Consider the following 19,206-nt stretch of genomic DNA (forward strand, 5'->3'; position numbering starts at 1 on the left):
TGAGAGCCGTTCTACCGAAATGATGCCCCTCTCCCACTGTCTCGAAATGAATATGGGGGTCCCTCTGGGAGCGATATGTATATATTTTATTGAATTTGTTGGGGGATATTTCCACCATGATATATGCATAAACTCTCACCTGAAAAACTATTACCATATTTTCCGCACTGTGAGGTGCATAAAAGTATAAGGCGGACCTTCAGTGAATGGCTAGTTTAAAACTGTTTTCATATATAGGGCGCACCGCATTATAAGGCGCAGTAGTAGTAGTATTGTTAGTAGTGGTTGGGATTGCGCTATTCATCCACGCGATGGGACTGTGCTCAAGGGAATGTCATGTCATGATTAACCAATATTGATCCATATATAAGGTGCATGGGATTATTTGGCTCACTGTCAGCTTTTGAAAAAATGAAGGCTTTTTGGTGTGCTTTATAGTGCGAAAAATGCGTTACTTGGTAATTTGCAGCTTTAAGTTGTGTGTGAACCTGCTTTTCTGGGCAGAATCACAATAAGTATGAAAAATATTTATGGAATTGATTTTAAAAATAAGGGCCAGATGTCTCTGAGTCAAAGGAATGACAATAAAACCTGCTAGTCTACAAAACACTTGACAGTCCTGGACCAAAATATATGCTTGATTTGCTTGACACCTACCAAGAGACTAGACCCCTTGGGTCATCTGGAACCGGTTTGTTATGTGTTCCAAGAACCAGTACCACGCAGAATGAGGTGGCATTCAGTTATTATGCGCCTCATCTCTGGAACAAATTATCGTATTTTTCTCACTAAAGTGCATCGGAATATAAGGCGCACCCTCAATGAATGGCTTAATTTAAAACGGTTTTCATATACAGGCATAGGGTGCACTGCATTATAAGGAGCAGTAATAGTCATTGTTGGGGTTGCATTATGCATCCACTATATGAAGTTGTGTTAAAGGGAATGTCATGCCTTGACGAACTAATATTGATCCATATATACGCATCCGATTATAAGACGCAGTATCAGCTTTTGAGAAAATGGAAGGCTTCTAGGTGCGCCCTATAGTGCGGAAAATACGGCACCTGGAGATCTGTGGTTTGCTTAAACAGTTAGCTTCTTTAAATCAGGACTAAAAATGCGATCGTTTACTACAGTGTTGTCATAACTACAGAGGTGCCTGAAAATTTGGTGCTGAAAACTTTCGGTTGCCACCGAATAGTATGAAGAACTGTAGTCGTCTTGTGATAACATAATCAAAACACGGTGAGAAACAACACTACTGGGTAAAAGCCAACATGTCCGCAGTCTGGAAGTATTTTGAGGTATCAAAGAAACATATAAATTATTGAATGAAGGAAAATCCAATAAAATTGCTTCATCTCTGCTACACTCTTGTTCTGAACTTGCTTTCCATTGATGTCCGTGTCACATCGAGTACAGTGCATTTGAACCCGTGCGTGAGTAGTTTGGAGTTTAATCAAGCAAACAGTATACAAATAGTATATAAATGCATATATGGGCATTTGCTGTGGTTTAGTACAATACATTAATGGCACGACCACTTAATCTTTTGGTCACATTTTTTCCCGCGACTTCCACCCCACTCTGCCAGTTGCTGTTTAATCCGGCTGGAAGCGACTTCGCTCGGCTTTTTCGCCAATAGAACTCAGCCCACTCGCCTGGCTCTCGATCGATTCCACTTGTTGCACAAGAAAATGAGTTATTTTAAGGAGTACAGTAGGAGAGGTTGTAATAGCCTAGTAAAGAGCTTTACTAGTTTCGGCGAGAACGGAATAGTATTTTCGTTTTTGTCGTAATCTACAGTTCTACGCAAGCGTGTATCCGGATCTGATTTAGCTTAGCAATTTGAGGCACGCGACCCATTTTTGGAGTGTCCCAAACTTCCAAGAAGCGTATTTATCAAGGTTTCATCGGCCGTGACATGTGTATCTACGTCTACCCTATAGAATGCTATGATGATGCCAGTGCTCACTATTGCCGGGAACGCACCCTTCCATGGGGTTTCAGAATCGGCACCTTTCAAAGTTTCTCGAGCCTCTGGGGTTGGAGAACCAATGCCAAGGCAAAGAGCATTAATAAGAAAGTGTTGTTTTCGTCAACGATGACTATGACGAAAATATTTAGTCGACGAACAATTTTTTTTCATGACGATGACGAGACGATAATGAGCTAAAAACGTATCTTGGCAGACTAAAACTTAGAGACAATAATGCCAGTTTTCGTCTGACGGGACGAGAACGAGACGAAAATGTGCCATAGTTTTCGTCGCATGTTCACAATGTACTGTATGACATTTTATGTGTCATTAGCCTGCCTGGTTGTGTCACTCATGTGACGTGCTGCGACCCCTGTGTCTTCATCAGTCCCCCCATTGCTTGTTTTGAGACACACACCGTAAAATTTGTCTTCTTATCTCGGCAACAGAGAATATGCAATGTTGTTTTAGCCTAGCAATGTCCGTGCTGAGTGCTAAATGTAACTCGTAGCGTTAGCATAGCATTCACGTTCACGTTAGCTTTAGGCTATTGCTAACAGCGAGCGTCCTTCAAAACTAAACAACTTTTTTACATACAGTTCGCGGCGTCTGGGCGGGTATAACTAATTGAAAATAATATAGCCTACTGTTTTACTGCTGTGTGTGTATTATCACGTGCTAGATTTGTAGATGCTACAATATGTGCTCGTCTGTCAATGTTCATTGGAAACCTTTTCTTACTTATTTTTGGAGTGAAATTTTTTAATTTTACAGACGAAAATATTGAGGTAACCTCGACTAAAACTAGATGAAATTAGTCTGCGTTTTCGTCAACAAAAACTAGACCAAGGCAAACACATTTTGAAATGACTAAAATATGACTAAAACATATAAGTATTATCGTCCAAAAGACGAAGACTAAGACGAAAATTAAAATGGCTGCCAAAAACAACACTAATAAGAAAATAATGAAATAAAATAATATTTTTTATAAAATGAATTATATGCTTGTGTATTTTTCGGCCTTTCGGTTTTCAGCCAAGTGTTTTCAATATACGGTTTTCGGTTTCAGCCAAGGATTTTGCTTTCTGGACATCTCTGGTCATAACTGTCGTACAGTAACTGTCCCTATTGCTCGAATACCCAATTATATGACTTCCATTTTATCTGTATTGTCATTTCTGTTTCCTGTTTTAATCGTTTTTTTTTTTTCTCATTTGTGTCTTGCTGATATAAAGCACTATGAATGACTTTGTAGGTAATTATGCAATGCAAATACATTTGCCTTGCCTAGTGGTTTAATTTCAAATACTGCCATTGATATACGACACGCTTGAGTTCCTAAGAAGTGTGTGCACAGCCGCCCAGCTGGGACACTCAGCGACATCTCCGTCTTACAATGTCATAGCTTCATCCTGCTGGGCTCACTGTTTGTTCCCCCTGTTGATGATTGCAGTGAGAACATCGAGAAATAAGGGGAATTGCATAGTGTATTTATTTTTTTCTAAGTGTGAAATGAACGTTTCCTCTGTTGGTGCGAAAGCAACTGAAGCTTACAGTGTTCATCATTACGATGCCACCATTTTGGTGCTATTCTTGAGATTATTCAATATTCTGCCCATGTTTATCAGTGTGACTCATAAGTGAAAATGGGGGAGTGGTGGCCTGCTCCAGGCCTTTACTGAGGCTTTTTTTTGCTCTGGTGAAACAAACACCCACATTCAGACACTCACAAGGTCGAGCTTGTACATTAATATCTGACCCGTGAATGGTAAAATAAGATCTCATCTCAGTTTTAGATAAAAATAAATAATAGGTGAAACAAAAATTCACAAGGTGAGACAGTAATGTGATGTTTGTGTTCCATTTTGATGGTGTGGAGAGGACAATATGACTTGACATTGCCACGGCAACGCTGGATGACCTACTTTTGAGTTTTATGACGAAACCTTACTTGTGTTGTGGTTCATCAACATTACTGGCAAAACATTGGTTTTTCATTGAGAAAAAGCCCCATTTTAACAATTCTAAATAATAAGTTACACTTTGTTCAAACCTTATGTAAAGTGTTGTCAAAGTTACATCTTCAACTTGATGCAGAAAACCCGCGAGTTGGAACCAAGTCCCAACGGCCTGTCTTTCAAAACCAATTCCCGGAAGAGTTTGAAAAAGCCTACAGTCGCAGAGATTGGTCAGATTGTTTCAGGAGTAAGCAGTTAACATTGACACTACATTCTCAACTGTTTGATTTATCCATCAGAGTAAGCCTGTTTAAAGCTTAGTTCAAACTTTGAATTAGGATGGTATAGTAACAAATTCTTCATGATAACTGTACAAGGGGATTACTTTTCTGTACCAACAATTGTTAAGTGGTAATCTTCTCTTCGTCTTTTCCTTTCTGCTTTTCCCTTTAGGGGTCGCTACAGAAAATCAGTTGGCTCCAATTAACCCTGTCCTCTGCGTCCTCTGCTCTCACACCAACTACCTTCATGTCCTCTTTAACTACATCCATAAACCTCCTCTTGGGTCGTCTTCTATATCTCCTGCCTGGCATATGGAAATTCAGCATACTTTTGCCAATATACATGCATTGGTACCTCTACATACGAAGTTAGGACCTTGTTTGTAAGTCGAAATGGTCGTATGTCGAGCAGGATTTTCCATTATATGATTTTCCACTAACATTCTTGGAACCCATGTTGATTTCTCTCACAAGAAAATCTGATTGCGCCCGTCTAGTGGAAAAACAAAGAAACTGCGGCACTGTCATAAAACGTCGTATTCAGAGCATGTTGTCGGATGTAGAAACAAACGGCGAGTCAAATTTTACATCGGATGCCGAAAACATCTTGTGTTGAAGCGATCATATGCCGAGGCACCACTGTAAATATTTACATACTATACAGTCATGTGAAAAAATTAGGACATTCCAGTAAATATTCAGTTCTTTATTAAGAAATGTTCACATATCAATGTCTGATCTTGTTTTTCTTTATCTCTGGAAAAGAAAGTGATTTAATTGCAGGTAAGTAACAAACATTAACATTGTTTTACTCATTAAGCCAAATATATTAACAAAAAAAGCACATTCTAACTGAGGAAAAAGTTAGGACACCCTACCACCTTATAGCTAGTGTTACCCCCTTTGGCTGAAAGAACTTCGATGAGACGCTTTTTGTAGCCATCTACCAGTCTTTGACATCGGCCTGAAGAAAGTTTGCCCCATTCCTCAATGCAGAACACTTTTAACAGTGACTGACTGTTGAAGTGAGAGAAAACAGCATGGTGAGATCAAAGGAGCTGCCTGAGGTCTTCAGAAAGAAGATTGTAGACGCTTATGAGTCTGGTAAGGGATTTCAAAAGATGTCCAAAAAAAAATAAATAAATAAAATCCGGAAAATGGTCTGCAAGTGGAGGACATTCAAAACAACTGGCAACATACCCAGGTACCCACAAGAAGTCTCCCAAAAAACTAAAATGTCATCACGGGACCTAAAGCAGGCTCTTGCTAAGGTTGATGTGAAAGTGCATGTCTCTACAATCAGAAAGAGACTACACAAATTTGACATTCCTGGGAGGTGTGCAAGGAGGAAACCTTCGCTCTCCAAGAAGAACATGAAGGCCAGACTGAAGTTTGCCAGAGTGAATGTAGACAAAGACCAGGACTTCTGGAATAATGACTTTTGGACAGATTAATCTAAAACTGAATTATTTGGACACCAGAACAGAGGACATGTTTGAAAAAAAGAAAAGAACTTCAAACAAACTGTGAAGCATGGAGGTGGAAGTGTCATGGTTTGGGGATGCTTTGATGCAGCAGGACCTGGCCAGCTCACCATCATAGAATCAACCATGAATTCTATCATGTATCAGAGGGTACTTAAGGAACATGTGAGATCCTCTGTGAAAAAAATTAAAGCTGAGGCGAAACTGGACCCTGCAACATGACAAAGACCCAAAACATAGCAGTAAATACACCAAGGACTCACTGAAAAGAAATGGAGAGTCCTGGAATGGCTGAGTCAAAGCCCACATCTTAATCCCATTGAGATGCTGTGCGGCGGTTTGAAACGGCTGGACATGCAAGAAACCCTTCAAACACCTTACTGTTGAAAGTATTCTGCATTGAGGAGTAGGGCAAACTTTCTTCAGACCAATGTCAAAGACTGGTAGATGGGTACAATAAGTGTCTCACTGAAGGTATCTCAGCTGAAGTGGGTAACAATAGCTATTAGGTGTTTTTTTCTTTTTTCTCAGTTAGAATATGCATTTTTGTTGATATATTTGGTTTAATGAGTAAAACAATGATATTTTTGTTGTTTACCTGCAATCAAATCACTTTCTTTTCCAGTGATAAAGAAAAACAAGATCAGACATTGATATGTGAACATTTTTTAATAAGGAACTGAATATTTAATGGTATGTCCTAATGTTTTTACATTTTCTGTAATGTACTGATAAACATTAAACTTTCATATATTTTAGCTTCATTACACACAACTGAACTAGCTCAAGCCTTTTATTGTTTTAATATTGATGATTTTGGCAAAAAAGTCAAGAAAAACAAAAAATCCCCACCTCAAAAAATTAGCACATTTCATCTGACCAATACAAAAAAGTGTTTTTTTAATACAAAAAAAGTCAACCTTCAATTAATTATATCAGCTATGCACTCAATACTTGGTCGGGAATCCTTTTGCAGAAATGACTGCTTCAATGCGGCGTGGCATGGAGGCAATCAGCCTGTGGCACTGCTGAGGTGTTATGGAGGCCCAGGATGCTTCGATAGCGGCCTTAAGCTCTTTCACAGTGTTGGGTCTGGTTTCCCTCATCTTCCTCTTCACAATATCCCACAGATTCTCTATGGGGTTCAGGTCAGGAGAGTTGGCAGGCCAATTGAGCACAGTAATGCCATGGTCAGTAAACCATTTACCAGTGGTTTTGGCACTGTGAGCAGGTGCCAGGTCATGCTGAAAAATGAAATCTGCATCTCCATAAAGCTTTTCAGCAGATGGAAGCATGAAGTGCTCCAAAATCTCCTGATACCTATCTGCATTGACCCTGCCCTTGATAAAATACTGTAGACCAACACCAGCAGCTGACATGGCACCCCAGACCATCACTGACTGTGTGTACTTGACACTGGACTTCAGCCATTTTGGCATTTCCTTCTCCCCAGTCTTCCTCCAAACTCTGGCACCTTGATTTCCGAGTACTTTGGACCACTGAGCAACAGTCCAGGGCTGCTTCTCTTGTAGCCCAGGTCAGGCGCTTCTGCCGTTGTTTCAGGTTCAAAAGTGGCTTGACCTGGGGAATGTGGCACCTGTAGCCCATTTCCAGCATACGCCTGTGCACGGTGGCTCTGGATGTTTCTATTCCTGACTCAGTCCACTGTTTCTGCAGGTCCCCCAAGGTCTGGAATAGGCCCTTCTGCACAATCTTTTTCAGGGTGCGGTCACCTCTTCTGGTTGTGCAGTGTTTCCTGCCACACTTTTTCCTTCCCACAGACTTCCCACTGAGGTGCCTTGATACAGCACTCTGGGAACAGGCTATTCGCTCAGAAATTTCTTTCTGTGTCTTAGCCTCTCACTTGAGGGTGTCAATGATGACCTTCTGGACAGCAGTCAGGTCGGCAGTCTTGCCCATGATTGCGGTTTTGAGTAATGAACCAGGCTGGGAATTTTTAAAAGCCTCAGGAATCTTCTGCAGGGGTTTTGGGTTAATTCGTTGATTCAGATGATTAGGTTAGTAGCTTCTTTAGAGTACCGTTTCATGATATGCTAATTTTTTGAGATAGGGATTTTTGGTTTTTCTTGACTTTTTTTGCCAAAATCATCAACATTAAAACAATAAAAGGCTCGAACTACTTCAGTTGTGTGTAATGTAATACATTACAGAAAATAACGAACTTCATCACAATATGCTCATTTTTTGAGAAGGACCAGTATATTGCCCCAAACCATCTCAGTCTTGCCTCTCCGACTTATCTCCAAATCCTCTTACATGCCTCCGATTTGCTCATTCAAGAGCCATCCTGATCACACCCAAAGAGAACCTTAGTATTTCCGAGATTTCTCAGTACCTTTACAGTGTAAAGTTTACGCAGTTTGCGCGTCCGGTTGCCTCCAATAAGTGAGGTGGAGAACGCGTACCACCCAAACACCCCAATGGGCTACATGAATGCCGGGAAGAAAACATGGTGGCTCTCAAGTAGGGTTGCCACCTTTCAGAAATATGGGATGCCCCCCTCGTACCCAAAGCTGTACAAGCAGAGAAAAAAAGGGGCATCCCCAAAACTCCTAAAATGCATAGAAATGTATCTATTCATATCTATTCCATATTAGTTCAATATGGAACGCAACATTTAATTCCTAATTTCAGATCGTTCCTTATTTCAAGGGACAGGTGGCAACCCTACTCTCAAGGTGGTACTCTGTCCAATAAAAAGCGAACTGCAAATGGAAAATTTAACTTTGGGTTGCATCATCATCGCAATGTCATGTTATTTTTTTTTACAGTTTATGGTTGGAACAGGAGTCAGGGGAGCACTATGTATTAAAGAATGCCCATAATCAATCTCACCTCATCGGCAAGCTGGTCAGCACGCTGCTGCATATCTGACAGCTCATTGCGCATGTCCGCATCATCTGCCATGGCTGTTGGGTGTGGGGGGTGGAGAGGGTCTCCAACAGGGAAGAATTGATCTTAGAGGGAATCCGGGAAGAGCTGGAAGAAAGACAAATAAGTTGTGTTGTGAGCGGTTGCGTCCAATGACTGAGAAATTGTGTTTGTCAAGCAAAAAAAAAGTTGCACCTCAAACTAAAACAGACCGAAACAGGCTTTGGTTGCAGTTATGCTAGGCTAAACTCTGCATTCGACAGTGAAGGGAATGTTGCAGTAGAATCATATCAAGAGAATGCAGTCTATAAGGTTGGTTACTACAATGTCAGGCTCAGAAGTACGGAGGTTAACCAGAAAGAAAAGAACTAACCACAGAGAGCATTCACACCACAGACATGTACTTACCATTGCTAATTGGTTAATGATATGCATTACGCTAATTTGTCTTTGATTTGTTTCTCTTTTACATGCACAACGCTCTTTAACTATGAACGTCTTTAGTAGAGTGACTCATTGGGAAGAAAGCAAGCAACCGAATTAGACAAGGTTAAATATTTAAGACAATTAACCATAATCACATCCTCCCACACAGCACTGAGAAAAATCAAATGCTGCACTTGTTATTCAGCCCCAAAGTGTTGTATGGAAGAATGACAGTCATAACATCAAATTTGTGATCCTACCCATGCTACAGTGACATTGATCTAATCTGTGTTGTAATCAAGAAAAGTGGAATAAAAGTAAGGGTCTTTTCTAAATGTCAAATTAATGATGATTTTATGCTTCAAAGACATGAAAATTATCGAAGTATATGACAACAGAACATCTTGACAATTTGGGTTTCACTTGATCACTTATTTGGTAATTAACTCTGCACATTAACTCACACACTGTTCCAGTCAAATAATGCCTATAGCTGTGTTTACCGGACTTGACCAAACTAACCATCAAAGATGTACATTAGACTGTCTCTGTAAAACCTCATGCACCACACAGAACAAGAGGTTTTTAAAGATGTACTGTATGCGTCATCGTGCATACTTGGGTATTAAAGTATACTTTATTGTTCTAAACATTGCTCATAAATTATTCCGCTTGGTGAGAAAATATGTGTATGGTATTGTAGTAATGTTACTAAGAACATTTTCCAGTGATTTCAGTATTTACAACATATTATTAAAATTTCGGTTATTTGACATTTGTTTTAAAGTACATGGTAAATGAACAGGATATCAATGTCATGTCTATAAAATGCAGAGCATTTTCACATGATTGTGAAGTAGTATGAACCTTATTTTATCTAGTTATTTTATTTTTTATTTCTTTTTTTCTCAAATCTGGTGAATGTTTTCAATACAAATATAATACAGTGCTTCAAACTTTGTGCCCTCAGTCCATCGCAGAATTTTTTTCAATTAAAAAAAAAAAAAAATACAGATGAGCTGTCCCGAGCCCATCGCGTAGTCTCACTCTCACTCCCTCCTTCTGTCTCCTCTTTGTTCATCATCCTGTGCACTGGAGTTGCTTTTTAAAGTTAACAATGCTGACAAATATTTGGGTTTGATCTTGCCAGAGCCGCAGACTTCAAAGCACCGCATGCGTCAATCATCGTTTAACTTGTTAAACATTTGCTGTGGCAACTCATTGTGTGTAAGGGAGCAGTTTGAGTGGACTCAAATGAAACATTTAATAAAGCCAAGCACTTTTCTACTACAGTACTTTATTTTTGTTTAAAAATAATTCGGTGGGACAGTAATATGTTTAATACTTATCAGAATTATTACATTGAAGTGCTTAAAAACCGTTTATTTAAAAAAATTATAATCATACAGTATTTTTTTAAATTATGCTTTGGGAAGAAAGGAAAAAACAAATCTTATATGTATGTTTCCAATGCTACACAAAAACACACAAAAAATATATATATTGGGGGGGTGGTGGTGGTGGGGGGTTGCACTACTTTTAGTTTTATTACTTATCACGGCCTGTTCTTGTCCCCATTAACAGCGAAAAATGAGGGATCACTGTACTTAAAAAATATTTCTTCAAGTCTATTTTTACTCTTAATGTTATGTAACTATTCACTCTGGGGTACGTCACAGAGCATATACAGTCAATCATCATCCAGTTTAACTAAGCTGGGAAATCCGTAGATGTATAAAATCATTTGACGATGTGCACTAGGTATGTGCTGGTTATCGATTTCAAGGTTTACTGTGGTATGAAAACGTCACAGTTTCAAAACCACAAAAATTTTCCGTCATACTGTAGTACAGTAATAGCTATTTTTTATGTCCCAAAAATGCAGCGACAAATAGGTGCTTGGAGAGGCAGTGCTCACCCCTCCCCCACCGGTTGTTGCTATGTCCTGTGTCTGTTGCTGTGCTGTAGAATAGACACAATGTTTGAAGGTGTTGAAACTACACCTGAGCTTTTTCCCCCCTTCAAAAAAGTCGCTAGTATGGGAGTACTTTGGCTACCGAAAAGAAACAGATGGCCGTGGCTTAGAGGAGGAAGGACAGCAGGACCTCCAACATATTTTCACATTTACGTGACCATCACTTTACACAAAATTTAAGGTAAGTAAAAACGCTTCCATGAACGTTTCCCACCAGCTACGAGAGTTCACTCCATCTGGTATAGTGTGTTTAGAGATGGTAAAACAAATACTATAACGTAAGCTTGTTAAGGAATCAGATAACGTGGATAGTTACGTATTATCCCAAGATGGCTAACTAGTTCCTTCTCTACCATTAGCCTACTTTATTCAACTCTTCCACTATTGTAAACATCTGTTCAAAATAACATTTTCATATTACAGCCTGTGGTGTTTTTTTCCCTCTGGCGACTTTCTGTGTTGAGAGAGGGTGTGTGTGTGATGTGTAAATAATGATACGAGTCATACACACGCGCGCTGTCTTTTGCTCTTACTCTCCATTACTATTCAATTAATTAAAATTAATAGTAGTGGTATGTGCGGCATGCCTACAATTTGTTCATATATTATTATATTATTATTATTATATATTTTTTTAGTTCTTGTTCTAATGTTGAGCAACTTGAGCTGTGGCTGTGGGTTGGTTAGCAAATTCTATTTATTTCAATTTTATTTAAAATATTTCAGCTATTTATTTAATGTTATTTTATTAATTTATTTTAACACTATAGTCAATGGAGAGTTTTTTTAAATTTATTTATTTTTTTTGCACAGTGGAACCTCAATATTCATGCATTTGCATGTCTGGCATTTGGACCAAAATTATTGATCTTTATGATGGCTCAAATTGGGCTGGAAACTCGGGAATACGAGCAGCACCAGTGGGAGGAAACCGAAACCGGAAAAGACTGAGCAGCTAAATCTCCAATGACGCGATTGTGTCCTCAAGCCTTTAAGATACAAGGAGTGCGTCACTCTGTGGCAACCAGTAGAGATACTGTTGATTGTAACATGTCATCTTTGCAAAATAGCCACACAGCCCTTAACTAGGCTGCACCTCCACTTGAAAGCATTTGCTCAATGTGACACTAGAATCTAAATCTTACATATAAACATTCCTGTAAGAGTATAATTTGTCAAATGTGTTTATCTACATGCACCCTGTGACTGACTGGCAATCAGGTAGACTTCAGGTCACAAATGATTCTAACAAGGACAATTGATATAGAACATAGTTGGAAGGAAATTTTCTTCAGTTTCCTTTTTTTTTTTCCCCCAAAGACAAGTTTCCTCCAAAATATAAGCAGTAAGGACAGGCAGAATTTCACTTAAACCATAAATACAACCGCTCTTAAATATAATGACCTTAGGCTGTGATTTATGTTATCTTTAAAGAGATTTTACAGAAGAAAATCCACTCTACCTACTCTACAGATTCGCAATTGGTCATGTTGTGCAGCAATGCGTCCCGAGATTACATCAGAATAAAATCACCATTCCACTGCGATACTGTGTTGCAGGTTACATCCATCATTTTCTCTGCGATTTATTAATTTCCACGCTGAGCATGAACTGCAGTCATTGCTGGCTTTGCTGAATAAGATACAATACATTCAGAGACACCCTTACCAGGACTGAACATGATATACATTAATGGAAATCAAAGTAAAAAGTAAACTTTTTTTTTTTTTTTTTTTAAATTAAGAAATTATGGCAGGAAATAAGTATTTGGTCATCGACAAGCAAGAACAATCTCTGGCTCCCATCCATCCATCCATCCATCCATCCATCCATCCATCCATCCATCCATCCATCCATCCATCCATCCATCCATCCATCCATCCATAATCTGCCGCTTAATCCGGGGTCGGGTCATGGGGGCAGTAGCTTTAGCAGGGTAGCCCAGACTTCCCTCTCCTCAGCCACTTCAACCAGCTCCTCCGGCGGCATCCCAAGGCGTTCCCAGGCCAGCCGAGAGACATGGTCTCTCCAGCGTGTCCTGGGTCGTCCCCGGGGCCTCCCGCCAGTGGGACATGCCCAGTACATCTCTCCAGGGAGGTGTCCAGGAGGCATCCGAACCAGATGCCCGAGCTACCTCAACTGGCTCCTTTCACCTACCTTCTCATCCTATCTCTAAGGGAGAGCCCAGACACCCTGCGGAGGAAACTCATTTCTGCCGGTTGTATCTGGGATTTTGTTCTTTTGGTCACGACCCACAGTTCGTGACCAAAGGTGAGGGTAGGAAAGTAGATCGACTGGTAAATCCTTCTTCAACACTACGGACCGGTGCAGAGTCCGCATCACTGAAGACGCTGCCCCAATCCGCCTGAAGATCTTCCGCTCCCTCCTACCCTCACTCGTGAACATGAATACTTGAACTCCTCCACTTGGGGTAGGATCTCATCCCCAACCCGGAGAGTGTACGCCACCTTTTCTGGCTGAGGACCATGTTCTCGGATTATGAGGTGTTGCTCTTCATCCCAACCGCTTCACACTTGGCTGCGAATCGCTCCAGTGAAAGTTGGAGGTCACGGCTTAATGAAGCCAACAGCACCACATCATCTGCAAAAAGCAGAGATGCAATGCTGAGGCCACCAAGCCGGACACCCTCAACACTTCAGCTGCGCCTATAAATTCTGTCCATAAAAATTATGAACAAAATCGGTGACAAAGGGCAGCCTTGGCTCCAACAGTCACTGGGAACAAAATCGAATTACTGCTGCCAATGCGGACCAAACTCTTACATTGGTCGTACAGACACCGAACAGACCTTACCAAGGGGCTCAGTACCCCATACTCCTGGAGCAGCCCCCACACGACTCCCCGAGGCACACGATTGAACGCCTTCTCCAAATCCACAAAAGAGATGTAGACTGGTTGAGCGAACTCTCATGCACCCTCGAGGATCCTGCCGAGGGTGTAGAGCTGGTCTACAGTTCCACGACCAGGACAAAAACCACACTGCTCCTGAATCCGACATTCGACTTCCCGACGGACCCTCATCTCCAGCACCCCTAAATAGACTTTACCGGGGAGGCTGAGGACTGTGATCCTTCTATAATTGGTACGCACCCTCCGGTCCCACTTCTTAAAAAGGGGGACCACCACCCTGGTCTGCCAATCCAGAGGCACTGTCCCCGATGTCCACGCGATGTTGTAGAGGCGTGTCAACCACAACAACCCCACAACATCCGAAGCCTTTAGGAACTCCGGGCGGATCTTATCGACCCACGGGGCCTTGTCACTGTGGAGCTTTCCAACCACCTCATTGACTTCGACCCCAGAGATAGGAGAGCCCAGCTTGGAGTCCCCAGACTCTGCTTCCTCAAAGGAAGGCGTGTCGGCGGAATTAAGGAGGTCTTAGAAGTATTCTCCCCACCGACTCACGACATTCCGAGTCAAGGTCAGCAGTACCCCATCTTCACTATGCACAGTGTTAATGGTGCACTGCTTTCCTCTCCTCAGACGCCAGATGGTGGACCAGAATTTCCTTGAAGCCGTCCCTCCAAAATGAGTTTCCTCCGCAGGGTGTCCGGGCTCTCTCTTAGAGATAGGATGAGAAGGTAGGTCATCCGGGAAGGACTCGGTGTTGAGCCGCTACTCCTCCGCGTTGAAAGGAGCCAGTTGAGGTGGCTCGGGCATCTGGTTCGAATCCCTCCTGGACGCCTCCCTAGAGAGGTATTCCAGGCATTTCCCACCGGCTGGAGGCCCCGGTGATGACCCAGGACATGCTGGAGAGACCATGTCTCTCGGCTTGCCTGGGAACGCCTTGGGATCCCGCTGGAAGAGCTGGTTGAAGTGGCTGTGGAAAGGGGAGTCTGGGCTTCCCTGCTTTAGCTGCTGCCCCCGCAACCGGACCCCGAATTAAGCAGCAGATGATAGATAGCTGGATGGATGGTTGCGAGTTAGCCAGTAGAGGGAGCTGGGTGGTTGTAGTTCATTTTGAACTTGTTCTTAAGAGAAGTCATGCAGTACATGCAAGGTTTGAAACCGTCCAATGTTATTTTAGCACTACTACTCCATCGTGAATCCAGAAATGTTTCCATCTCACAGCCACATTTAAATTCGCATTCACAGCCAGAGCAATATCACAACATACCAGGGTGTGACTCATTAAAACCTCCCACAGCACAGAATCCATCCATCAGCATTGCGTTTGAGTCACATTTCATGGGGATTTATCCAACTCTGCTCTAAATCACGGATGAATTAAAAAAACCTGTGGATTGTGTATACATTTAATGTAAAACTATTTAGAATGTTATTTCAGCTCTCTCCTGCCCTAATTTCTTTCTCTCCCTCCCGCCTTTCCTTCGCACTGCTGCATCGCTCGCCAACAGCAGCCATGTTGGCTTACATAAACCTCAAAAGTGGACAGAGAATCGCAGTGCTTGGCATCTAAATCAAGGGCGATTTACAGCAGACTTCGGGGCTTCTTGCCGAGGGGAGACGGATTATCACCTCCCTCCTGCTTTATGTAACCAAATTCGAGCAATTAATTTTAACAGGCCACACTGACCTTTTACTTTATGGCGCAATTACAAACGTCACATTTTGCACTCTTGCCTTCCTCAGCATTTTCTTTTCTGGCTCTGGAACTTCTGTTTATCTGTTTTTGTTTTTTAAAAAGATAATGCAAATATTGCAGTTGTTTTAAATGAAAAGATCAATATTGATCTTTTCATTTAAATGATCTGTTTTTGTTTGTGGCTTTCTTGATTGTCAAATTTTATTTGTACTGTGACGCTCTTAACACAATTCATTTACTTGTATAGTATATCTATGTAATCAATTCAAGCCTTAAAGCTCTGCATTGTATAAAAACATAATAACAGAGGATGCTAAATGTAAACAGTGCACTGTGTGTGTGGTTTATTTGAGGTTTATCACGCTGATCCAGATCTCTGTGCAGTCATATGTTGACTTTTTGAATGACTTTTGTGAGCTTCTCGCAAAAATTATGTCGACTTAAGGCTGAGTTATGCTTCTGCGGCAGACCTATGCCGTCAAGGCAGACCCGATTTACGACCTTCCGCCGTAGCCTAACGTGTACCTCCACAAAATCCTGACTGGGCATCACATCACCACGCGTTGACGTGATGAAAATAGACTGTGATTGGTCCGCTCAGACTGTTGTTTCCGGTTCAGCGTAAAATCACCGCAATTTCCAAACATTATTGTGCTACATGCAAAAAATGGACCAAGCCGACGAGAGTATCATCGAAGAGGTCCGCAAGTACGACAACCTCTACAATGTCTCGTCAAGACATTATAAAGGCTGCCGTGGAAGGAGGTTGCTGAAAATACGGTCCTGGAGGTCAGCGAATGCATAAAAAAAAATGGAAGAACCTTGCTTGCTGGCCTCCACCCGACATTAGAATTCGTAATGTGACTGCCAGTCTCTGTGCGGTATCAACAGTCGGACAGACCACCTCCTCAACATTTGTACGATCAACATTTGTTGTTCAATGTTGATGAGCTGAAGACCCACATGCGAGCGTTCCATCTCCGTTGGCATTGTTGTGTAACCGGAAGAAAACAAGAGGAAGTCCACAAGACAAAACCGTACAAACACAATGCCACACCCCTCTAGTGGCTTGGCGGTGAATTACAGAGCAATGCGTTCCCTTGTGGCAGAACTATCAAATGCTCATTGACGCCGTAGGGTCTACATCGTCGCTACGCCGTCACCCCAACACAGAAGCATAACTCAGGCTTTAATCTTGTGTCATTCTTGTAGGGGATTTTAACATCCGTTTGTGCTGTCCTGAGAGGCCATTGGTGAAGGACTTTCTAGCCTTATCAATTCCTTTCAACTGGTAAACTTGTCCAACACATGAACTTGGACATATGTAAGACATTGTCCTTTGTGATGGTCTTCTTGTGTCAAAGCAGGTTTGTTTTTGGCAGACCTTTTATTTTTTGTCTTAGTCTTTTGGACGACAATACCTTTTATAAAGTCTTAGTCATATTTTAATCATTTCAAAATGTTTTCATACCCGTCTAGTTTTAGTCGATGGAATCTCATACAAATTTCGTCTTCTTTTAGTCGACAGTTACTCATAATGTTTTCGTCTGTAAAATTCAAAAGTTTTAGTCCAGAAATAGAACAGAGCAACGCGTTCCCTTGCAAAACAATTTTGAATGAACATATACAGATGAGCACATGTTGTAGCGTCTACAAGGACGCCAACTTTGTGATGACAATACACACTCAGCAGGAAAATCAGTACATTACTTTCAGTCAACCCTACCTAAAAACCACAAAATCTATTTAAAAAAAAATTGTCCCAGCGTTTAACATCCTCTAAACTTACTGATCAGAAAAGTCAAGTGGCTCTGCTTTAGACTGTCCAGTGTTTTAAGAGGACGCTCACCATTCTGAAGCTATTGCTAATGCGAAAGTGAGTGCTACGCTAATGCCATGAGTTACATTTAGTGTGTGATGATCACTCAGCACAGAAGGCTAAAGCAACACTGCATATTCTCTCTTGCCAAGATAACAGATCTTATTGTGTTTCCAAACAAGAAAAGTGGAATGAAGTCTAGCTTGAGACACATCCTAAACTCTGGGGAGTAGAAAGAGGGAGAGGCGCAGCACCTCTCACATGAGTGACAAGACCCAAACAGCGCTACGATGCAAGCTGACGTAATCCATGTAGATGTAGAGAATGACATACTCCCATTGTGATCATTCAACATGCCTCGTTTATTAGTAAAAAGCAGTGAACAGGAAGGAGTTATGGGGCAAAAGAAGAAAAGAAGGAGAGACAGAAGAAGTCCAAACAACAACAAGAAATACTTTGAACGCCTACAACAACTATGAAGATGTTGGTGCTATTGTTAGCCAGTTGTATTTCCAGTTGACACCATGTGACCAAGGAAAAAAGAAGAGGGGCGGGTAGTCAGAAAGATAAGTGATTGGAAGGGGTAGAGTGTACACAAATCAGCCATGTGAGGTGTAGAACCCAGTATTTGTGTGAATCCCTTGTGAGTGTGACTACGCTGGCATCCTATTCCATGCTACCTGATCGCTAATCCTGACACCAATTTCTACTACTTGAGTGTGTCTAATTGCACCTAGTCATGCGTGAATCCCATCAGACATGTGATAGTCCTGCAGACAGGTGGAAACACTGGCGGGAGCCGCCCCAGGGCTGCGGCCCTTCCCCAGCCAATTGGAGGGGGTGGCAAGCCCGCGCAGCGCATCCCTACTCCAGCACCCCAGCAAGGGGGCCGCCATCATCCCCCCGGGATCCAGGGTGGTCCCCCAGGCCATCCGCGCTCCCATCAACTGGTCTTCAAGGATGGGATGAGGTGACGCGCCACTACCCCCCAGTTGAAACTGCCGTCCCTATACTCGAAGAACTTTTAACCCTCTCACTTTACGTCAGTTCTGTGAAAACTTTGACAAGCTCTGTGTCCTCTCTGCCTTAACCTTTGCGAACAATAGGAGATTAGCCCTTGTTTTCTCTTCCTGACAATCCATAGTAGTCTCTGGTGCAATTCAAAACTACAAAAACCTGAGCTGTGGTTCAATTGAGAATACTCGCACAATGTTTTTAATGCTTTGGATCAGTTTGGTTTCTATGTGGCAGACAGGACCGTATGCTTGAGGTTTTATAATTATGAATCCTGCTTCACTGTCTTTTGGGGCTCTATAAGGATTTAATTTTTTTTTTTTTTTGGGGGGGCTGCTGCTTTTCTCTTTGTATTGGTTGCCCCTAGGGTCCAATGTGTGAAGGCACAGCATTTCCTTCCATTGTTGTGCTGATGACAGTCAGATTTATGTGCCACTTAGGAAGAAATATGCCTTTCCCTTGCAACCTCTTTTATTATGTCTTGAAGACATTATAGCTAGGATAGCCTTGAATTTCTTAACTTCAATAAAAATAAAATGGTGTTTGGTCTCGGGGCCCTTTTATGTTCCCTACTGACTTGGGTCTCATGACAACTGTGAGGCCGACAGTTTCAAACACACTGCTAGACTATTAATTGGAACATGTAAGAGGCTGAAGGGGTTGTTTATTTATTTGTTCAATAATCAATTTATTTACCCATTTATTTATTATACTGTGTAGCTTTGTTTTGCTTGTAAATTATATTACATTGCCTTATGTTAGAATTGTATCTGTTTAGCAGGTATGGTTGTTCTTTGTGGTGTATA

The 19,206-nt window shown here is 41.6% G+C and overlaps 1 protein-coding gene across 3 annotated transcripts in view; it reads right to left on the reverse strand.

The window, feature by feature from the left end:
• The window catches only part of snap25a (synaptosome associated protein 25a), a 99,583-nt gene that overhangs the window by 38,629 nt on the left and 41,748 nt on the right, over positions 1 to 19,206 (reverse strand). For all 3 annotated transcript variants that reach the window (XM_057822312.1, XM_057822310.1, XM_057822311.1), the window contains one exon: positions 8,564 to 8,707. In XM_057822312.1, the coding sequence (XP_057678295.1) occupies positions 8,564 to 8,635 (72 nt within the window). In that variant the 5' untranslated portion in view covers positions 8,636 to 8,707. The remainder of the gene's footprint in view (positions 1 to 8,563; positions 8,708 to 19,206) is intronic.

Source organism: Corythoichthys intestinalis, chromosome 19 (assembly GCF_030265065.1).
Source record: "Corythoichthys intestinalis isolate RoL2023-P3 chromosome 19, ASM3026506v1, whole genome shotgun sequence".
Taxonomy (NCBI): Eukaryota; Metazoa; Chordata; class Actinopteri; order Syngnathiformes; family Syngnathidae; genus Corythoichthys; species Corythoichthys intestinalis.